The following is a 24377-nucleotide window of genomic DNA, read 5'->3' as shown; positions in this document are numbered from 1 at the left end:
TTTTATTTTCTGACAATGGAATTGATGAGAAAATCCTGCCATACCGACATAATATCATGTATGTATATTTAACATTTCAGTATTCTGGGGAATGGTACTTCACTGGAATTACACTGTGTATATAAGACTTTAGCCTAATTGCAAAGCAACAGGTTGTTTAATAACTCTTAATTTATGTTAAACGTTTTTGCTGGAATGTAAAATCGTTTTCATTTTCTGAGGTACTGGGTGAATAAAATGTTTGGGCACTATTTTTCCACTTGGCAGTTGCTTGATCTAATTATGACAGTTTACTGATCTCTCTCACTGTTGTGTGTGAGGGGGAGGGACCTTTTTTGGCGCTTTTACTACGCATCAGAAATTTCAGTCAGAAGCTCATTGTTTTTTCCTGCATGTTCTGGTTTATCCCTACAGAACTCAGGGGTCTTCAAAGCTTGTTTGAGGGAAGTAATCTAACAGAGCTGTGAGATTATTGTTGACTGTGATAAAAAACGTTTATTCGTTAACTTTTTTATGCCATCAGGGTTAGTTTTTCTTTGCTAATGGGAACAAACCTTTGCTAAATTGTGTTTTGTTTTTCAAAGTTTATTGATTTCAACTGTTATATATCTTTCAGTGCTTCTTAAAGCACAGTACGTTTTTCATTGTGTTTTACTTGAATAATATCCAAGTTGCAAGTTTATTTGCTAGTGTGTTAAACATGTCTGATTCAGAGGATGAGACCTGTACTATTTGTGCCAACGCCAAAGTGGAGCCCAATAGAAATTTATGTACTAACTGTATTGATGCTACTTTAAATAAAAGTCAATCTGTACAAATTGAACAAATTTCACCAAACAACGAGGGGAGAGTTATGCCGACTAACTCGCCTCACGTGACAGTACCTGCATCTCCCGCTCGGGAGGTGCGCGATATGGTGGCGCCCAGTACATCTGGGCGGCCATTACAAATAACATTACAAGATATGGCTACTGTTATGACTGAAGTTTTGGCTAAATTACCAGAAATAAGAGGCAAGCGTGATCACTCTGGGGTGAGAACAGAGTGCGCTGATAATGCTAGGGCCATGTCAGATACTGCGTCACAACTTGCAGAACATGAGGACGGAGAGCTTCATTCTGCGGCTGACGGTTCTGATCCAAACAGATTGGATTCAGATATTTCAAATTTTAACTTTAAGCTGGAAAACCTCCGTGTATTACTAGGGGAGGTGTTAGCGGCTCTGAATGATTGTAACACAGTTGCAATACCAGAGAAAATGTGTAGGTTGGATAAATATTTTGCCGTACCAACAAGTACTGACGTTTTTCCTATACCTAAGAGACTAACTGAAATTATTACTAAGGAGTGGGATAGACCCGGTGTGCCGTTCTCACCCCCTCCGATATTTAGAAAGATGTTTCCAATAGACACCGCCACACGGGACTTATGGCAAACGGTCCCTAAGGTGGAGGGAGCAGTTTCTACTTTAGCTAAGCGTACCACTATCCCGGTAGAGGATAGCTGTGCCTTTTCAGATCCAATGGATAAAAAGTTAGAGGGTTACCTTAAGAATGTTTGTTCAACAAGGTTTTATATTGCAACCCCTTGCATGCATTGCGCCGGTCACGGCTGCAGCGGCATTCTGGATTGAGTCTCTAGAAGAGAACCTTAGTTCAGCTACGCTGGACGACATTTTGGACAGGCTTAGAATACTTAAGCTAGCTAATTCATTCATTTCGGAAGCCGTAGTACATTTAACTAAACTTACGGCTAAGAATTCCGGATTCGCCATTCAGGCGCGTAGAGCACTGTGGCTAAAATCCTGGTCAGCTGATGTAACTTCTAAGTCTAAATTACTTAATATACCTTTCAAGGGACAGACCTTATTCGGGCCCGGTTTGAAAGAAATTATCGCTGACATTACAGGAGGTAAGGGCCACGCCCTGCCTCAAGACAAAGCCAAATCTAAGGCTAGACAGTCTAATTTTCGTTCCTTTCGGAATTTCAAAGCAGGAGCAGCATCAACTTCCACTGCTCCAAAACAAGAAGGATCTGGTGCTCGCTACAGACAAGGCTGGAGACCTAACCAGTCCTGGAACAAGGGCAAGCAGGCCAGGAAACCTGCTGCTGCCCCTAAAACAGCATGAATTGAGGGCCCCCGATCCGGGATCGGATCTAGTGGGGGGCAGACTTTCTCTCTTCGCCCAGGCTTGGGCAAGAGATGTCCAGGATCCCTGGGCGCTAGAGATAATATCTCAGGGATACCTTCTGGACTTCAAATACTCTCCTCCAAGAGAGAGATTTCATCTGTCAAGGTTGTCGACAAACCAAACAAAGAAAGAAGCGTTTCTACGCTGCATACAAGAACTATTGTTAATGGGAGTAATCCATCCAGTTCCACGGTCGGAACAGGGACAGGGGTTTTACTCAAATCTGTTTGTGGTTCCCAAAAAAGAGGGAACTTTCAGACCAATCCTGGATTTAAAGATCCTAAACCAATTCCTAAGAGTTCCATCATTCAAAATGGAGACTATTCGGACAATTTTACCCATGATCCAAGAAGGTCAGTACATGACTACAGTGGATTTAAAGGATGCTTACCTTCACATACCGATTCACAAAGATCATTACCGGTATCTAAGGTTTGCCTTTCTAGACAGGCATTACCAGTTTGTAGCTCTTCCATTCGGATTGGCTACGGCTCCAAGAATCTTCACAAAGGTTCTAGGTGCTCTTCTGGCGGTACTAAGACCGCGGGGAATTTCGGTAGCTCCGTACCTAGACGACATTCTGATACAAGCTTCAAGCTTTCAAACTGCCAAGTCTCATACAGAGTTAGTACTGGCTTTTCTAAGGTCACATGGATGGAAGGTGAACGAAAAGAAAAGTTCACTCGTTCCACTTACAAGAGTTCCCTTCCTGGGAACTCTTATAGATTCTGTAGAAATGAAGATTTACCTGACAGAGGACAGGTTAACAAGACTTCAAAGTGCTTGCCGCACCCTTCATTCCATTCAACACCCGTCAGTGGCTCAATGCATGGAGGTAATCGGCTTAATGGTAGCGGCAATGGACATAGTGCCATTTGCTCGCTTACACCTCAGACCACTGCAACTATGCATGCTAAGTCTGTGGAATGGGGATTACTCAGACTTGTCCCCTTCTCTGAATCTGGATCAAGAGACCAGAAATTCTCTTCTATGGTGGCTTTCTCGGCCACATCTGTCCAGGGGGATGCCATTCAGCAGACCAGACTGGACAATTGTAACAACAGACGCCAGCCTTCTAGGTTGGGGTGCCGTCTGGAATTCTCTGAAGGCTCAGGGACAATGGAGTCAGGAGGAGAGTCTCCTGCCAATAAACATTCTGGAATTGAGAGCAGTTCTCAATGCCCTCCTGGCTTGGCCCCAGTTGACAACTCGGGGGTTCATCAGGTTTCAGTCGGACAACATCACGACTGTAGCTTACATCAACCATCAGGGAGGGACAAGAAGCTCCCTAGCAATGATGGAAGTATCAAAGATAGTTCGCTGGGCAGAGTCTCACTCTTGCCACCTGTCAGCAATCCACATCCCGGGAGTGGAGAACTGGGAGGCGGATTTCTTAAGTCGTCAGACTTTCCATCCGGGGGAGTGGGAACTTCATCCGGAGGTCTTTGCCCAAATACTTCGACGTTGGGGCAAACCAGAGATAGATCTCATGGCGTCTCGACAGAACGCCAAGCTTCCTCGTTACGGGTCCAGATCCAGGGATCCAGGAGCAGTCCTAATAGATGCCCTGACAGCACCTTGGGACTTCACGATGGCTTATGTGTTTCCACCCTTCCCGATGCTTCCTCGATTGATTGCCAGAATCAAACAGGAGAGAGCATCAGTGATTCTAATAGCACCTGCATGGCCACGCAGGACTTGGTATGCAGACCTGGTGGACATGTCATCCTGTCCACCTTGGTCTCTACCTCTGAAACAGGATCTCCTGATACAGGGTCCTTTCAAACATCAAAATCTAACTTCTCTGAAGCTGACTGCTTGGAAATTGAACGTTTGATTTTATCAAGACGTGGGTTTTCGGAGTCAGTTATTAACACCTTAATACAGGCTAGGAAGCCTGTTACCAGAAAGATTTACCATAAGATATGGCGTAAATACCTATATTGGTGTGAATCCAAAGGTTACTCTTGGAGTAAGGTTAGGATTCCTAGGATATTGTCTTTTCTACAAGAAGGTTTAGAAAAGGGTTTATCTGCTAGTTCATTAAAGGGACAGATCTCAGCTCTGTCCATTCTGTTACACAAACGTCTGTCAGAAGTGCCAGACGTTCAGGCTTTTTGTCAGGCTTTGGCCAGGATTAAGCCTGTGTTTAAAACTGTTGCTCCGCCATGGAGTTTAAACCTTGTTCTTAACGTTTTACAGGGTGTTCCGTTTGAACCCCTCCATTCCATTGATATAAAGTTGTTATCTTGGAAAGTTCTATTTTTAATGGCTATTTCCTCGGCTCGAAGAGTCTCTGAGTTATCGGCCTTACATTGTGATTCTCCTTATTTGATTTTTCATTCGGATAAGGTAGTTCTGCGCACTAAACCTGGGTTCTTACCTAAGGTAGTCACTAACAGGAATATCAATCAAGAGATTGTTGTTCCTTCTTTGTGTCCAAATCCTTCTTCAAAGAAGGAACGTCTTCTGCACAATCTGGATGTAGTTCGTGCCCTAAAGTTTTACTTACAGGCAACTAAGGAATTTCGACAAACGTCTTCCCTGTTTGTCGTTTACTCTGGTCAGAGGAGAGGTCAAAAGGCTTCTGCTACCTCTCTTTCTTTTTGGCTTCGTAGCATAATTCGTTTAGCCTATGAGACTGCTGGACAGCAGCCTCCTGAAAGAATTACAGCTCATTCTACTAGAGCTGTAGCTTCCACTTGGGCCTTTAAGAATGAGGCCTCTGTTGAACAGATTTGCAAGGCTGCAACTTGGTCTTCGCTTCATACTTTTTCCAAATTTTACAAATTTGACACTTTTGCTTCCTCGGAGGCTATTTTTGGGAGAAAGGTTCTTCAGGCAGTGGTTCCTTCTGTATAAAGAGCCTGCCTATCCCTCCCGTCATCCGTGTACTTTTGCTTTGGTATTGGTATCCCAGAAGTAATGATGACCCGTGGACTGATCACACTTAACAGAAGAAAACATAATTTATGCTTACCTGATAAATTCCTTTCTTCTGTAGTGTGATCAGTCCACGGCCCGCCCTGTTTTTTAAGGCAGGTAAATATTTTTTAAATTATACTCCAGTCACCACTACACCCTTGGTTTCTCCTTTCTCGTTGGTCCTTGGTCGAATGACTGGGAGTGACGTAGAGGGGAGGAGCTATATGCAGCTCTGCTGGGTGAATCCTCTTGCACTTCCTGTTGGGGAGGAGTAATATCCCAGAAGTAATGATGACCCGTGGACTGATCACACTACAGAAGAAAGGAATTTATCAGGTAAGCATAAATTATGTTTTTGTTGCCATTCAAGGTTATGTTTGGAGAACACCACGTGATTTGCAATCACTCAAAATACCACACAATTTTCTACTCAAAATAATAAAAGCAGAAAGTGTGCTTACATTTCTGCTCAATTCATCAGTTATTAATCCCATTTCTATAGATACTTTGTATACAGGCATGTGCTTTCAACATTGGTGACCTGAAATACTTTAGCCGGGGTAAATCTATGGATTTCACACAAACTAAATGATATGATGTGTTGTCTGCTGAGGCACACAACTGTCGTCCTTATTGAAGGTTTTATAACATGAGTACTGTATATGATCAGTAAAAGATGTCTGACAGAGTTGTACTTGTTGGTGGGACATAATCATGTTGTCATGTTAATATTACTCACTTGTCCAGTCTTTAACAATTCTATTCTGAAAGTTCCTCTTCCATAAATTTGTTTATAACTGTTCTTGGTTTCCCAAGATGAAGACGCATGGCATCCTGTGCTAAGCCTGTCAATCAACAAGGATTATAATGAACATATGAGTAAATATATTAAATAAATATTTATGATGTTGGGCATAGAACTGCATGATGACACATGGCCTCCTGTGCTAGGTCTGTCATTCAACAAGCATTATAATGAACATACAATTAAATATATTAAATCTTTATGATGAACTGTTTATAAGATTTGCTTTTTAAAAAAAAAATATTGCCAATATACTGAGCTGTTGGCACCATCTCTAAGCTGTGTAGATGTGTCTAGTGGATGTTAACGTCATGTTCCTGTGTCTCTGCAGCTGGTGCAGGTGAATGAGAATCCCTGTATGAAACTGAGTGAAGACCTGGAAAAAATGACCATCCCAGGGAGCAAAGATGTTTACCGGTTATATGACAGTACTGGTAAGCTCCATTTACTTATGTGTAATGTCCCTGCCATCTGGTAGCTCAATGTACTTATGTGTAATAACCTCATCATCTGGTAGCTCCATGTACTTATGTGTAATGTCCCCGCCATCTGGTAGCTCCATGTACTTATGTGTAATAACCTCATCATCTGGTAGCTCCATGTACTTATGTGTAATGTCCCCGCCATCTGGTAGCTCCATGTACTTATGTGTAATAACCTCATCATCTGGTAGCTCCATGTACTTATGTGTAATGTCCCCGCCATCTGGTAGCTCCATGTATTTATGTGTAATAACCTCGTCATCTGGTAGCTCCATGTACTTATGTGTAATGTCCCTGCCATCTGGTAGCTCCATGTTTTTATGTGTAATGTCCCTGCCATCTGGTAGCTCCATGTACTTATTTGTAATGTCCTCGTCATCTGGTAGCTCTGTGTACTTATGTGTCATGTCCTCGTCATCTGGTAGCTCTGTGTACTTATGTGTCATGTCCTCGTCATCTGGTAGCTCTGTGTACTTGTGTGTCATGTCCTCGTCATCTGGTAGCTCTGTGTACTTATGTGTCATGTCCTCGTCATCTGGTAGCTCTGTGTACTTATGTGTCATGTCCTCGTCATCTGGTAGCTCTGTGTACTTATGTGTCATGTCCTCGTCATCTGGTAGCTCTGTGTACTTATGTGTCATGTCCTCGTCATCTGGTAGCTCTGTGTACTTATGTGTCATGTCCTAGTCATCTGGTAGCTCTGTGTACTTATGTGTCATGTCCTCGTCATCTGGTAGCTCTGTGTACTTGTGTGTCATGTCCTCGTCATCTGGTAGCTCTGTGTACTTGTGTGTCATGTCCTAGTCATCTGGTAGCTCTGTGTACTTATGTGTCATGTCCTCGTCATCTGGTAGCTCTTTGTACTTGTGTGTCATGTCCTCGTCATCTGGTAGCTCTGTGTACTTGTGTGTCATGTCCTAATCATCTGGTAGCTCAGTGTACGTATGTGTCATGTCCTAGTCATCTGGTAGCTCTGTGTACTTGTGTGTCATGTCCTCGTCATCTGGTAGCTCTGTGTACTTATGTGTCATGTCCTCGTCATCTGGTAGCTCTGTGTACTTGTGTGTCATGTCCTCGTCATCTGGTAGCTCTGTGTACTTGTGTGTCATGTCCTCGTCATCTGGTAGCTCTGTGTACTTGTGTGTCATGTCCTAGTCATCTGGTAGCTCTGTGTACTTGTGTGTCATGTCCTCGTCATCTGGTAGCTCTGTGTACTTGTGTGTCATGTCCTCGTCATCTGGTAGCTCTGTGTACTTATGTGTCATGTCCTAGTCATCTGGTAGCTCTGTGTACTTATGTGTCATGTCCTCGTCATCTGGTAGCTCTGTGTACTTGTGTGTCATGTCCTCGTCATCTGGTAGCTCTGTGTACTTGTGTGTCATGTCCTCGTCATCTGGTAGCTCTGTGTACTTGTGTGTCATGTCCTAGTCATCTGGTAGCTCAGTGTACTTGTGTGTCATGTCCTAATCATCTGGTAGCTCAGTGTACTTGTGTGTCATGTCCTAATCATCTGGTAGCTCAGTGTACGTATGTGTCATGTCCTAGTCATCTGGTAGCTCTGTGTACTTGTGTGTCATGTCCTCGTCATCTGGTAGCTCTGTGTACTTGTGTGTCATGTCCTCGTCATCTGGTAGCTCAGTGTACTTGTGTGTCATGTCCTAGTCATCTGGTAGCTCAGTGTACTTGTGTGTCATGTCCTCGTCATCTGGTAGCTCTGTGTACTTATGTGTCATGTCCTCGTCATCTGGTAGCTCTGTGTACTTGTGTGTCATGTCCTGGTCATCTGGTAGCTCTGTGTACTTGTGTGTCATGTCCTAATCATCTGGTAGCTCAGTGTACTTGTGTGTCATGTCCAAGTCATCTGGTAGCTCAGTGTACTTGTGTGTCATGTCCTAGTCATCTGGTAGCTCAGTGTACTTGTGTGTCATGTCCTAGTCATCTGGTAGCTCAGTGTACTTGTGTGTCATGTCCTAGTCATCTGGTAGCTCTGTGTACTTGTGTGTCATGTCCTAGTCATCTGGTAGCTCTGTGTACTTATGTGTCATGTCCTCGTCATCTGGTAGCTCTGTGTACTTGTGTGTCATGTCCTCGTCATCTGGTAGCTCAGTGTACTTGTGTGTCATGTCCTAGTCATCTGGTAGCTCTGTGTACTTGTGTGTCATGTCCTAGTCATCTGGTAGCTCTGTGTACTTATGTGTCATGTCCTCGTCATCTGGTAGCTCTGTGTACTTGTGTGTCATGTCCTAGTCATCTGGTAGCTCAGTGTACTTGTGTGTCATGTCCTAGTCATCTGGTAGCTCTGTGTACTTGTGTGTCATGTCCTAGTCATCTGGTAGCTCAGTGTACTTGTGTGTCATGTCCTCGTCATCTGGCTCATCACTACAGTCTTATCATGAACTTTCATTTCTCTGTGCTGCAGATAACTATTGTGTTAAGCTTAAATCATGTTCCTGGAGACAAATAACAGAATATGATCTGAATATTTGTGAGCAGATTTAAAATATATTTCTCCAACATAGGTGTGTCCGGTCCACGGCGTCATCCTTACTTGTGGGATATTCTCTTCCCCAACAGGAAATGGCAAAGAGCCCAGCAAAGCTGGTCACATGATCCCTCCTAGGCTCCGCCTACCCCAGTCATTCTCTTTGCCGTTGTACAGGCAACATCTCCACGGAGATGGCTTAGAGTTTTTTAGTGTTTAACTGTAGTTTTTATTATTCAATCAAGAGTTTGTTATTTTAAAATAGTGCTGGTATGTACTATTTACTCTGAAACAGAAAAGAGATGAAGATTTCTGTTTGTATGAGGAAAATGATTTTAGCAACCGTTACTAAAATCCATGGCTGTTCCACACAGGACTGTTGAGAGGAATTAACTTCAGTTGGGGGAACAGTGAGCAGTCTTTTGCTGCTTGAGGTATGACACATTCTAACAAGACGATGTAATGCTGGAAGCTGTCATTTTCCCTATGGGATCCGGTAAGCCATTTTTATTCAGACAGTAAATAAGGGCTTCACAAGGGCTTATTAAGACTGTAGACATTTTCTGGGCTAAATCGATTCATATATTACACATATTTAGCCTTGAGGAATCATTTAATCTGGGTATTTTTGTTAAATAATATCGGCAGGCACTGTTTTAGACACCTTATTCTCTAGGGGCTTTCCCTAATCATAGGCAGAGCCTCATTTTCGCGCCGGTATTGCGCACTTGTTTTTGAGAAGCATGACATGCAGTCGCATGTGTGAGGAGCTCTGATACATAGAAAAGGCTTTCTGAAGGCTTCATTTGGTATCGTATTCCCCTTTGGGCTTGGTTGGGTCTCAGCAAAGCAGATACCAGGGACTGTAAAGGGGTTAAAGTTAAAAACGGCTCCGGTTCCGTTATTTTAAGGGTTAAAGCTTCCAAATTTGGTGTGCAATACTTTTAAGGCTTTAAGACACTGTGGTGAAATTTTGGTGAATTTTGAACAATTCCTTCATACTTTTTCGCAATTGCAGTAATAAAGTGTGTTCAGTTTAAAATTTAAAGTGACAGTAACGGTTTTATTTTAAAACGTTTTTTGTACTTTGTTATTAAGTTTATGCCTGTTTAACATGTCTGAACTACCAGATAGACTGTGTTCTGAATGTGGGGAAGCCAAGGTTCCTTTTCATTTAAATAAATGTGATTTATGTGACACTGAAAATGATGCCCAAGATGATTCCTCAAGTGAGGGGAGTAAGCATGGTACTGCATCATTCCCTCCTTCGTCTACACGAGTCTTGCCCACTCAGGAGGCCCCTAGTACATCTAGCGCGCCAATACTCCTTACTATGCAACAATTAACGGCTGTAATGGATAATTCTATCAAAAACATTTTAGCCAAAATGCCCACTTATCAGCGTAAGCGCGACTGCTCTGTTTTAGATACTGAAGAGCATGTGGACGCTGATGATAATGGTTCTGAAATGCCCCTACACCAGTCTGAGGGGGCCAGGGAGGTTTTGTCTGAGGGAGAAATTTCAGATTCAGGGAAAATTTCTCAACAAGCTGAACCCGATGTGATTACATTTAAATTTAAGTTGGAACATCTCCGCGCTCTGCTTAAGGAGGTATTATCCACTCTGGATGATTGTGAGAATTTGATCATCCCAGAGAAACTATGTAAAATGGACAAGTTCCTAGAGGTCCCGGGGCTCCCAGAAGCTTTTCCTATACCCAAGCGGGTGGCGGACATTGTAAATAAAGAATGGGAAAGGCCCGGTATACCTTTCGTCCCTCCCCCCATATTTAAAAAATTGTTTCCTATGGTCGACCCTAGAAAGGACTTATGGCAGACTGTCCCCAAGGTCGAGGGAGCGGTTTCTGTTTTAAACAAACGCACCACTATACCCATAGAAGATAGTTGTGCTTTCAAAGATCCTATGGATAAAAAATTAGAAGGTTTGCTTAAAAAGATGTTTGTTCAGCAAGGTTACCTTCTACAACCAATTTCATGCATTGTCCCTGTCACTACAGCCGCGTGTTTCTGGTTCGATGAGCTAGTAAAGGCGATCGATAGTGATTCTCCTCCTTATGAGGAGATTATGGACAGAATCCGTGCTCTCAAATTGGCTAATTCTTTCACCCTAGACGCCACTTTGCAATTGGCTAGGTTAGCGGCGAAGAATTCTGGGTTTGCTATTGTGGCGCGTAGAGCGATTTGGTTGAAATCTTGGTCAGCGGATGCGTCTTCCAAGAACAAACTCCTTAACATTCCTTTCAAGGGGAAAACGCTGTTTGGCCCTGACTTGAAAGAGATTATCTCTGATATCACTGGGGGTAAGGGCCACGCCCTTCCTCAGGATAGGTCTTTCAAGACCAAAAATAAACCTAATTTTCGTCCCTTTCGTAGAAACGGACCAGCCCAAAGTGCTACGTCCTCTAAGCAAGAGGGTAATACTTCTCAAGCCAAGCCAGCTTGGAGACCAATGCAAGGCTGGAACAAGGGAAAGCAGGCCAAGAAACCTGCCACTGCTACCAAGACAGCATGAAATGTTGGCCCCCGATCCGGGACCGGATCTGGTGGGGGGCAGACTCTCTCTCTTCGCTCAGGCTTGGGCAAGAGATGTTCTGGATCCTTGGGCACTAGAAATAGTCTCCCAAGGTTATCTTCTGGAATTCAAGGGGCTTCCCCCAAGGGGGAGGTTCCACAGGTCTCAGTTGTCTTCAGACCACATAAAAAGACAGGCATTCTTACATTGTGTAGAAGACCTGTTAAAAATGGGAGTGATTCATCCTGTTCCATTAGGAGAACAAGGGATGGGGTTCTGCTCCAATCTGTTCATAGTTCCCAAAAAAGAGGGAACGTTCAGACCAATCTTAGATCTCAAGATCTTAAACAAGTTTCTCAAGGTTCCATCGTTCAAAATGGAAACCATTCGAACAATTCTTCCTTCCATCCAGGAGGGTCAATTCATGACCACGGTGGATTTAAAGGATGCGTATCTACATATTCCTATCCACAAGGAACATCATCGGTTCCTAAGGTTCGCATTCCTGGACAAGCATTACCAGTTCGTGGCGCTTCCTTTCGGATTAGCCACTGCTCCAAGGATTTTCACAAAGGTACTAGGGTCCCTTCTAGCGGTGCTAAGACCAAGGGGCATTGCAGTAGTACCTTACTTGGACGACATTCTGATTCAAGCGTCGTCCCTTCCTCAAGCAAAGGCTCACACGGACATAGTCCTGGCCTTTCTCAGATCTCACGGATGGAAAGTGAACGTGGAAAAGAGTTCTCTATCTCCGTCGACAAGAGTTCCCTTCTTGGGAACAATAATAGACTCCTTAGAAATGAGGATTTTTCTGACAGAGGCCAGAAAAACAAAACTTCTAAACTCTTGTCGGATGCTTCATTCCGTTCCTCTTCCTTCCATAGCGCAGTGCATGGAAGTGATAGGTTTGATGGTAGCGGCAATGGACATAGTTCCTTTTGCGCACATTCATCTAAGACCATTACAACTGTGTATGCTCAGTCAGTGGAATGGGGACTATACAGACTTGTCTCCGAAGATACAAGTAAATCAGAGGACCAGAGACTCACTCCGTTGGTGGCTGTCCCTGGACAACCTGTCACAAGGGATGACCTTCCGCAGACCAGAGTGGGTCATTGTCACGACCGACGCCAGTCTGATGGGCTGGGGCGCGGTCTGGGGATCCCTGAAAGCTCAGGGTCTTTGGTCTCGGGAAGAATCTCTTCTACCGATAAATATTCTGGAACTGAGAGCGATATTCAATGCTCTCAAGGCTTGGCCTCAGCTAGCGAGGGCCAAGTTCATACGGTTTCAATCAGACAACATGACGACTGTTGCGTATATCAACCATCAGGGGGGAACAAGGAGTTCCCTGGCGATGGCAGAAGTGACCAAAATCATTCAATGGGCGGAGACTCGCTCCTGCCACCTGTCTGCAATCCACATCCCAGGAGTGGAAAATTGGGAAGCGGATTTTCTGAGTCGTCAGACATTGCATCCGGGGGAGTGGGAACTCCATCCGGAAATCTTTGCCCAAATCACTCAACTGTGGGGCATTCCAGACATGGATCTGATGGCCTCTCGTCAGAACTTCAAGGTTCCTTGCTACGGGTCCAGATCCAGGGATCCCAAGGCGACTCTAGTAGATGCACTAGTAGCACCTTGGACCTTCAAACTAGCTTATGTATTCCCGCCGTTTCCTCTCATCCCCAGGCTGGTAGCCAGGATAAATCAGGAGAGGGCGTCGGTGATCTTGATAGCTCCTGCGTGGCCACGCAGGACTTGGTATGCAGATCTGGTGAATATGTCATCGGCTCCACCATGGAAGCTACCTTTGAGACGAGACCTTCTTGTTCAAGGTCCGTTCGAACATCCGAATCTGGTCTCACTCCAGCTGACTGCTTGGAGATTGAACGCTTGATCTTATCAAAGCGAGGGTTCTCAGATTCTGTTATTGATACTCTTGTTCAGGCCAGAAAGCCTGTAACTAGAAAAATTTACCACAAAATTTGGAAAAAATATATCTGTTGGTGTGAATCTAAAGGATTCCCTTGGGACAAGGTTAAGATTCCTAAGATTCTATCCTTCCTTCAAGAAGGATTGGAAAAAGGATTATCTGCAAGTTCCTTGAAGGGACAGATTTCTGCCTTGTCTGTGTTACTTCACAAAAAGCTGGCAGCTGTGCCAGATGTTCAAGCCTTTGTTCAGGCTCTGGTTAGAATCAAGCCTGTTTACACACCTTTGACTCCTCCTTGGAGTCTCAACTTAGTTCTTCAGTTCTTCAGGGGGTTCCGTTTGAACCCTTACATTCCGTTGATATTAAGTTATTATCTTGGAAAGTTTTGTTTTTGGTTGCAATTTCTTCTGCTAGAAGAGTTTCAGAATTATCTGCTCTGCAGTGTTCTCCTCCTTATCTGGTGTTCCATGCAGATAAGGTGGTTTTACGTACTAAACCTGGTTTTTTTCCAAAAGTTGTTTCTAACAAAAACATTAACCAGGAGATAGTCGTGCCTTCTCTGTGTCCGAAACCAGTTTCGAAGAAGGAACGTTTGTTGCACAATTTGGATGTTGTTCGCGCTCTAAAATTCTATTTAGATGCTACAAAGGATTTTAGACAAACATCTTCCTTGTTTGTTGTTTATTCTGGTAAAAGGAGAGGTCAAAAAGCAACTTCTACCTCTCTCTCTTTTTGGATTAAAAGCATCATCAGATTGGCTTACGAGACTGCCGGACGGCAGCCTCCTGAAAGAATCACAGCTCATTCCACTAGGGCTGTGGCTTCTACATGGGCCTTCAAGAATGAGGCTTCTGTTGATCAGATATGTAGGGCAGCGACTTGGTCTTCACTGCACACTTTTACCAAATTTTACAAGTTGGATACTTTTGCTTCTTCTGAGGCTATTTTTGGGAGAAAGGTTTTGCAAGCCGTGGTGCCTTCCATTTAGGTGACCTGATTTGCTCCCTCCCTTCATCCGTGTCCTAAAGCTTTGGTATTGGTTCCCACAAGTAAGGATGACGCCGTGGACCGGACACACCTATGTTGGAGAAAACAGAATTTATGTTTACCTGATAAATTACTTTCTCCAACGGTGTGTCCGGTCCACGGCCCGCCCTGGTTTTTTAATCAGGTCTGATAATTTATTTTCTTTAACTACAGTCACCACGGTATCATATGGTTTCTCCTATGCAAATATTCCTCCTTAACGTCGGTCGAATGACTGGGGTAGGCGGAGCCTAGGAGGGATCATGTGACCAGCTTTGCTGGGCTCTTTGCCATTTCCTGTTGGGGAAGAGAATATCCCACAAGTAAGGATGACGCCGTGGACCGGACACACCGTTGGAGAAAGTAATTTATCAGGTAAACATAAATTCTGTTTTCCAATACATGGATATGACCAATATTCGGAAATAAATTGTATCATCAATGAGACCTCATAGTAAACACATTTACTAACACATAGCAGCAATTTAAAAGGATATGAAATCCCATTTTTTTTCTTTCATTATTCATATAGAGCTTACGATTTTAAACAACTTTCTTATTTACTTCTATTCATTTTTTCTTTGGTATATTGTGTTGAAAAGCGGGGACATATGCTTAGGAGCAGGCCCATTTCTTGAGCCATATATGGCAGCAGTGTTGCAAGAATGTTATCCATTTGCAAGATCACTAAATGACATCACCATTTCCTGCTATGTAGTGCTCCTGATGCCTATCTAGATATCTCTTCAACACAGAATACTACGGGAACAAAGCAAAAAAAAGTTTCTAATTTACTTCTGTCTGAATCACAAGAACATTTTGGTTTTCATGTCCTTTTTAAGAGTTTGATACAGACCTAAAATCACCTTTTTGTTTAAGCTGAAGGTTTTTAAAATGCAAATTGGATCCCTTTTAAGTGGCTGCATTTTGTGACCTTTTCTGATATCTGACAAATTAAAGGGACACTGTACCCAAATTGTTTCTTTCATGATTCAGATTGAGCATGACATTTTAAGCAACTTTCTAATTTACTCCTATTATCAAATTTTCTTCATTCTCTTGGTATCTTTATTTTAAATGCAAGAATGTAAGTTTAGATGCCGGCCCATTTTCGGTGAACAACCTGGGTTGTCCTTGCTGATTGGTGGATAAATTCATCCACCAATCAAAAAGTGCTGTCCAGAGTTCTGAACCCCAAAAAAAGCTTAGATGCCTTCTTTTTCAAATAAAGATAGCAAGAAAACGAAGAAAAATTGATAATAGGAGTAAATTAGAAAGTTGCTTAAAATTGCATGCTCTATCTGAATCACAAAAGAAAAATTTTGGGTTCAGTGTCCCTTTAACCGTTTGCTATGCAGCTTGATGCCTGTTGGCGGTACAGCTTGATGCCTGTTGGCGGTGCAGCTGGATGCCTGTTGGCGGTGCAGCTGGATGCCTGTTGGCGGTGCAGCTGGATGCCTGTTGGCGGTGCAGCTGGATGCCTGTTGGCGGTGCAGCTGGATGCCTGTTGGCGGTGCAGCTGGATGCCTGTTGGCGGTGCAGCTGGATGCCTGTTGGCGGTGCAGCTGGATGCCTGTTGGCGGTGCAGCTGGATGCCTGTTGGCGGTGCAGCTGGATGCCTGTTGGCGGTGCAGCTGGATGCCTGTTGGCGGTGCAGCTGGATGCCTGTTGGCGGTGCAGCTGGATGCCTGTTGGCGGTGCAGCTGGATGCCTGTTGGCGGTGCAGCTGGATGCCTGTTGGCGGTGCAGCTGGATGCCTGTTGGCGGTGCAGCTGGATGCCTGTTGGCGGTGCAGCTGGATGCCTGTTGGCGGTGCAGCTGGATGCCTGTTGGCGGTGCAGCTGGATGCCTGTTGGCGGTGCAGCTGGATGCCTGTTGGCGGTGCAGCTGGATGCCTGTTGGCGGTGCAGCTGGATGCCTGTTGGCGGTGCAGCTGGATGCCTGTTGGCGGTGCAGCTGGATGCCTGTTGGCGGTGCAGCTGGATGCCTGTTGACTATACCTGTTTGCTATGCAGCTTGATACATGTTTAGGCAGTGGTTGCAGAGGCCCATTCCTACAGAAGCGGAATTTCGTATGTCTGCAGACTTTCATGATTGGCTCACTCATCTTTCAAACTCAAGATCCCTTTGTATTGCGTATGGGTTTTTTGTAAGCATTGTGCAGCTAGGTCACTCTACTAGGCTCAACAAAAGAAACATATAGGCACTAAATCCCAAAAGGTCACTACCAGGTAATACATTTATATGACTGATATAATGTATATACACACACTATAAGAAACAAATGTTAACTTCCAAACTCCAAATATATAAATATAAAATAATCAATTAGTATTATATATATGTATCTGGACCACATGTACTGTCCCATAAAATAGATTAAATGAAGCGAAACTTTATGAAATGGGTGCCGCTCTGCCTCCACTGGTCTTTCCTTGTATCCAGCGAAATGATCCAACTTCACAAATTCTACAACAAAGTGAAAGTGCAACTCCAGCTTAAAAAATGTATTGATGAAACACTGTGCAACAATACATCTGCACTTACATCAAACTTAAAATTGTCCAGCATCCACAAGCAGCTAACTCTGGAACCAATCCTCCACTGAATATCGTGAACCGCACTCGGCTTGCCACTGTTAGAAAATGATGTCACGATACACTGGAGCGTCCCCCTGTCAGTGAGTTCTCCGAACCAGGTTAACAAACTCGGGCTCTGTAACTGAGATCTCTATGCGTTTTGTTCGGTCTAAGGCCAAATATTCTCAAGGGTTGTTAAAGGACAAGCTCCCTGGAGTTAGGAGTAGGCATGTGTGATGCCTGATGCACCATTTAATCTGTTAAAATCCCCCTAAATCCATAAGAAGCATCTGTGGGCCCCCCAGAGACAAATGTTTAATCTTGTATGGTTAACGACTCATTACAGCATTTATATCTGCCTGCTTATACTCCAGTTTAGGCCATTTATATTGTCACCTTGTTTGTCCCACTAGGTTATCCATTCTTGGATCTGCTGGCACTGGAGGGAGAACCTCAGACGACCCTTGACCAGGAAGTTGAATTCCACCAAGTGGGCACAGTCACTGAAACTGTGAGAGTGACGCCAATCAGAGCTGAGCGCCAGCACATTGTGTACTTTAAACACGGCCAGGTATTTGTTCTTTGTATGCTGCTGCTAGTCGCTAAATGGTATTGTATCCTCTGTCATTAAGGTTCCAATTTGTTTCTATTATCAAATTTGCTTTGTTCCCATGAAAGATACCCAGGTAGGCGTCTGGAACGCTACATAGCAGGAAATAGTGCTGCCATTTAGTGCTCTTGCAAATGGATAACATTCTTCAAAACTGCTGCCATATAGTGCTCCTGGCACATGCACGCTCCTAAGCTTACATCCCTGCTTTTCAACAAAAGAGAGCAAAAGCAAAGAAAATGTGATAATAGAAGTAAATTACAAAGTTGTTTAAAATTGAATCATAGCTTGAAAAAGGGCTGATTGTGTGCCCGAAACGTTGCTGTTTTCTATCCCACTTTGCACAATAAAGGTCTTGGACTTTGCACCAGCTGCAGTATCTCTGCTTCTTCATGAAAGGAAATGTTGTGTTTCGCTTGCCTTTGTACGATGTATTTTTAGTAGGATACGATTACACTGTCTGGTTTTCTGTAACTGGGAATAATATCCGTTCTTTCCTCTCATACTTATGGAGCTTTTTAGATCTTTTTCTCCTACATTGGTGTATCCGGTCCACGGCTTCATCCTTACTTGTGGGGGATATTCTCAATCCCTACAGGAAGTGGCAAAGAGAGCACACAGCAGAGCTGTCCATATAGCTCCCCTCAGGCTCCGCCCCCCCAGTCATTCTCTTTGCCGCTCTAACTAGTAGCATCTCCACGGGGGTGGTAAAGAGTATGTGGTGTTTAGTTGTAGTTTTTTATTCTTCTATCAAGAGTTTGTTATTTTAAAATAGTGCAGGCTTGTACTATTTACTCTGCAGCAGAAAGTGATGAAGATTTCTGCCGAGAGGAATATGATTTTAGCACCAGTAACTAAAATCCATTGCTGTTCCCACGCAGGACTGTTGAAACCAGAGAACTTCAGTTGGGGGGAAAAGTTTGCTGGCTTAACTGCTTCAGGTATGATCAGTCATTTTTCTAACAAGACCTAGTAATGCTAGAAGACTGTCAGCAATCCCCTCTGGGATAGGTAAGCCATTTTTCTTAGACTCTGTATAAAATTATGGCTTATATTAAGAGCTCTATGCTGGTTGACACTATTGTGGGCTAAATCGATTGCTTTTTAGCATGTTTTCAATATAAATAAGGTGTTTTTCAGACTTTAAAACACTTTTGGGGTTTTATTTTGCGCCTGGCACTTATTTGGACACCTATTCTAGTCAGAAAGGCCCCTCCACTCTGGAATGAAGAGGGAGGAGGCCTCATTTTCAAGCCTCAATTGTGCAGTTGTTTTGCTTAGGCAGTTCATGCAGCTTCACGTGGGGAGTCCAGAGGCATCAGAAAAGACTCCAGAGAGGCTTATTTCCTACTAAAATAATCCCTAAGGAAGGTAAAGGCCATAGTGGAAGCTGTGGCATAGTACTGTAGTGTTTTTAACAGGTTAATTGCTGTTATTAGCTCCGGGGAAAAACACTGATTGAACTTTCTGTCAAGTCTCTAGATCTAGCTCTGGGCAGCAGTCAGGAATGTGACCTGATCTCTGTGCAGCTGGAGCAAGGACAAAGTAAGAGCAATGAAAAAGAATCCCTGTGCTGCTCTCATATTTACTTAGACAGCCGCTGTAACATACGGCTAAAAGGAGATTGTAGTAAAGATGTGGGCAGCTATTTCACAACGGATAGTCTAGCAGCCTGTAATAAAAATGTTTTTGATGGCTCAGATGGATCCTTTACCCCTCCCTCTGCCCTGATCACTATTCTTGGGTGCTTCTGTCCGTGCTGTATGTTATCCCTCCATAAGTGTTTACAGGCACTGTACCAGCTCTAACTCCACCATCACAGGCCAGCTTTTTTTTTTCTAAGTGAATTGGATGAGCGCACAGGCAGTGTCGCACAGGAGCAGGAGGGGATTATGTGCTGGGAGGGGCTGCATAGTGCTTACACGGAGGTGATTTTTTACTCCCACATTCCATTAGTTTGTCAGTCACAGTAATGTCTGATCTCCATCAGTGAATCGTTCATGCTGCTGAACCCACACACTACTAGTGACATCATTGTGGGGGCCGGCTCATGCATATTGTGCTGCTGGGAGTGCAAGCAGAGCGTCCGCACGGCCAGAAAGTACAGTACTGGGTATGGGTAGTCAAATACAATTTTTAAAAGTTAGAAAACGAACTTAGTTGTTAGACCAGCAGCAGTCTATGTAATTAATGAATCCAAAGCATTTAAAAATGATTGTCATATTGGGTAAACTGTCCCTTTAAATATCACTCCCCTACCCCCTGTCGTTCGACCAAAGGGAAAGGATAGAAAGGAAGTAACATAAGGTGCAGAGGTGCCTGAGGTTTATATAAAAAGAAACTGTCTGAATACAGGGCGGGCCATGGACTCACCGTGTCAAGAAATAAATACATTTATCAAGTAAGCATAAATTTCGTTTTTTTTTTTTCTAATGACACATTGAGTCCACGGATCATCATCAATTACTGTTGGGAACCAATACCCAAGCCAGAGGACACAGATGATGAGGGAGGGACAAGACAGGAACCTAAACAGAAGGCACCACTGCTTAAAGAACCTTTCTCCCAAAAGAAGCCTCTGCTGAGGCAAAAGTATGGAATTTATAGAATTTGGAAAAAGTGTGCAAAGATGACCAAGTTGCAGCCTTGCAAATCTGTTCCACGGAAGCTTCATTTTTGAAGGCCCAGGAAGAAGAAACAGCCCTTGTGGAATGAGCTGTGATTTTCTCAGGAGGTTGCTGTCCAGCAGTCTCATATCCCAAGCGCATAACGCTCTTCAGCCAAAGGGAAAGTGAAGTAGCCGTAGCTTTCTGACCCTTGCGTTTCCCAGAAAAGCAAACAAACAATGCAGAAGACTGACGAAAGTCCTTAGTTGCCTACAAATAAAATTTTAGCGCTCGCACAACATCCAGATTATGCAACAAGCGTTCTTTGTGAGAAGGATTAGGACACAAAGAAGATACGATTTCCTGATTAATATTCTTGACCGAAACAACCTTGGGCAGGAAACCAAACTTAGTACGCAGAACCTCCTTATCAGAGTGAAATATAAGATAAGGGGAATCGCACTGTAAAGCAGAGAGTTCAGAAACTCTCTGAGCAGAGGAAATAGCAACAAGAAACAAAACTTTCCAAGATAGCATCTTATATCTAAAGAATGCTTAGGCTCAAACAGAGCCTGTTGTAAAACTTTAAGAACAAGGTTAAGACTCCATAGATGAGTAAAAGGTTTAAACACAGGCCGAATTCTAACCAAGGCCTGACATAACGATTGCACGTCTGGCACATCTGCCAAACCCTTATGTAACAAAACAGACAATGCTGAAATCTGACTCTTTAGAGTACTTGCTCACAAACCCTTCTCCAGACCATCCTGGAGAAAGGACAAAATCCTAAGAATCCTTACTCTACTCCAAGAGTATCCTTTGGATTCACACCAATACAAATATTTACGCCATATCTTATGGTAAATCCTGTGAGTCCCAGGCTTACGAGCCTGAATCAAGGTCTCAATGACCGACTCTGAAAATCCACGCTTGGATAAAACTAAGCGTTCAATCTCCAAGCAGTCAGCTTCAGAGAAACTAGATTTGGATGAAGGAAGGGACCCTGAAGTAGAAGGTCCTTCCTCAGAGGCAGTCTCCAAGGTGGAAAGGATGACATTTCCATTAGGTCTGCATACCAAATCCTGCGAGGCCACGCTGGGGTTATGAGAATTACAGACACCCTCTCCTGCTTGATTCGAGTAATGACTCTTGGAAGGAGAGCGAACGGAGGAAACGGGTATGCTAGACTGAAGTTCCAAGGAACTGCCAGAGCATCGATCAGAAATGCCTGCGGATCTCTTGACCTCGAGCCATATCTCGGAAGTTTGGCATTCTGACGAAAAGCCATGAGATCCAACTCCGGCTGCCCCCACTTGAGGGTCAAGCTGGAAAACGCATCCGAATGAAGTTCCCACTACCCGGGATGAAAAGTCTGTCTGCTCAGAAAATCCGCTCACCAATTGTCCACTCCTGGGATGTGGATCGCAGAAAGACAGCAGTTGTGAGTCTCCGCCCACTGAATAATTCGGGCCACCTCTGTCATGGCCATGGAACTCAGAGTTCCCCCCTGGTGGTTGATGTAGGCCACCAAGGTTATGTTGTCTTACTGGAATCTGATAAACTGGGCTAAAGCTAACTGAGGCCAGGCCAGAAGAGCATTGAAGATTGCTCTCAGCTCCAAGATGTTTATGGGCAGGACTGACTCCTCCAGGTTCCATAAGCCCTGAGCATTAAACGAGCCCCATACCGCTCCCCAACGTAGAAGGCTGGCATCCGTGGTCACAATCACCCAGGAGGGTCTGCGGAAGCAAGTACCCTGGGAGAGATGATTCTGAGAAAGCCACCACGGAAGAGTCTATTAAAGCCTGATCTAGATCTACACATGGAGACAGGTCTGTATAGTCCCCGTTCCATTGTCTGAGCATGCATAACTGCTGAGGTCTGAGATGGAACCGAGCAAATGGAATGATGTCCATGGAAACCACCATCAGACTGATTTACCTCCATACATTGAGCCACTGACGGCCGTGGAGAGTACTGAAGGGCAAAACAAGAGTCGAAAATATTTCTTTCTGACCTCCGTCAGAAAAATCTTCATTAACAGGTAAAGTCTATTATGGTCCCCAAAAATACGACCCTTGTAGCTAGAACCAGAGAACTTTTTTTCCGATTCACCTTCCATCCGTGGGATCGAAGAAAAGGCAAGATCTCTGTATGAGATTCTGCTTGTTGAAAAGATGGTGCCTGAACCAGAATATCATCCAGATAAGGTGCCACTGCAATGCCCCGAGATCGAAGCACAGCTAAAAGAGCCCCCAGAACCTTTGAAAAAATTCTGGGAGCTGTGGCAAGGCCGCATGGAAGGGCCACGAACTGGAAACGATTGTCCAAAAAGGTGAATCTCAGAAACTTGTGGTGGTCCCTGTGAATGGGAACATGAAGGTATGCATCATTTTAGGTCTATGGTTGTCATGAACTGACCCTCTTGTACCAAGGGAAAAATGGAGCGTATAGTCTCCATCTTGAAGGATGGCACTCTGAGAAACTTGTTTAAACATTTTATATCTAGGATTGGTTGAAAAGTTCCCTCCTTTTTAGGAACTACAAACAGATGTGAGTAAAATACCAGACCCCTTTCCTGAAAGGGTACTGGAACTATTACCCCCAGGGCGGCAAGGTCCCTTGACACAATTTAAGAACGCCTCTCTTTTTATCTGGTCTACAGGTAATCTGGAGAGGAGAAACCTGCCTCTGGGAGGAAAAGATTTGAAGTCTATTTTGTATCCCTGGGAGACAATGTCCACCGCCAAGGGATCCGGTACATCTCTTATCGAAGCCTGGGAAAACAGAGAAAGTCTGCCCCCTACGAGATCCGCTCCCGGATCAGGGGCCAACCCTTCATGCTGACTTGGAATCAGCTGAAGGCTTTTTAGATTGCTTTCCCTTATTCCAGGACTGGTTGGGCTTCCAGGAAGGCTTAGCTTGATCTTGCTTGGAGGAAGGGGAGGAAGACTTGCCTTTTTAAAGTTACGAAAGGAATGAAAATTACTCTGTTGTCCCTTCTGCTTATTCTTTTTATCTTGAGGAAGAAAAGAACCCTTCCCTTCAGTAACATCTGAGATAATTTCCACCAAACCAGGTCCAAACAAGGTCTTACCCTTGTAAGGAATAGCCATGAGTTTAGATTTACATGAAACATCCGCAAACCAGGATTTCAACCGCAAGATCTGCGGGCTAGGACCGCAAAACCAGAAATTCTGGCTCCCAGTTTAATAACCTGTAAGGAAGCCTCCGTAATGAATGATTTGGCTAACTTGAGAGCCTTAATCCTGTCCTGGATCTTATCAAGAGGGGTATCCGTCTGAAGAGATTCAGACAACGCATCAAACCAGTAAGCCGCAGCGCTGGTAACAGTGCTGATACACACCGCAGGTAGCCATTGTAGACCCTGGTGGACATACATCTTTTTTTAGTAAAGCCTCCAATTTTTTTTTCCATTGGATCTTTAAAAGAACAACTATCCTATGGGAATAGTAGTCCTCTTGGCCAAAGTGGAGATCGCGCCTTCTACCTTAGGAACCATCTGCCACGACTCCTTAATAGAATCCGCTATAGGAAACATCTTCTTAAAAATAAGAGATGGAGAAAAGGGAATACCAGGTCTTTCCCATTCTGGAGCAATAATCTCTGCAGCACGGTCAGGTACTGGAAAAACCTCCACCGCGGAGGGAACAATAAAGTATTTGTTCAATTTACTAGAATTTTTAGGATTGACTACGATAGTTGTGTCGGAGCCATTCAAAGTAGCCAAAACCTCCTTAAGTAATAAGCAAAGGTGTTCTAGCTTAAATCTGAAGGATACCACTTCAGCATCAGAAGAAGGAGTTGAACTGTCTGAATCTGAGATTTCCCCCTCAGATGCTAACGATATGTCTTTTTCCTCAGGCTTATGGGAAGGGACACTCTGGATAGCCAGAACTTGATCAGAAACCTTACTGTTTCCTTTTACGCCTTCCCTGCAACATGGGGAAAGCTGACAAGGCCTCAGATACTGCAAGGGATACCTGGGAAGCAATGTCTTGTAGAGAAAATCCTACAGGATTGCAAGAGGAAACACAGGGCACTGTATGTGCAGATTGAAAAAGTTGGGACGCTTAAAGGGACACTAAACCCAAAAAATTTCTTTCATGATTCAACAAGAGAATACAATTTTAAACAACATTTCAATTTACTTCTAATATCTAATTTGCTTCATTCTTTA

At 43.9% G+C, this 24377-nt stretch overlaps 1 protein-coding gene across 1 annotated transcript in view; it reads left to right on the top strand.

The window, feature by feature from the left end:
* The window catches only part of NAPRT (nicotinate phosphoribosyltransferase), a 341546-nt gene that overhangs the window by 285951 nt on the left and 31218 nt on the right, over nt 1-24377 (top strand). Inside the window, exons 6-7 of the mRNA XM_053715969.1 lie at nt 6254-6356; nt 17374-17531. Of these exons, the coding sequence (XP_053571944.1) occupies nt 6254-6356; nt 17374-17531 (261 nt within the window). The remainder of the gene's footprint in view (nt 1-6253; nt 6357-17373; nt 17532-24377) is intronic.

The sequence above is a fragment of the Bombina bombina genome, chromosome 5 (genome assembly GCF_027579735.1).
Source record: "Bombina bombina isolate aBomBom1 chromosome 5, aBomBom1.pri, whole genome shotgun sequence".
NCBI lineage: Eukaryota > Metazoa > Chordata > Amphibia > Anura > Bombinatoridae > Bombina > Bombina bombina.
The sequence above is the reverse complement of the archived record's forward strand: the minus strand, read 5'-3'. Positions and strand labels throughout refer to the sequence as shown.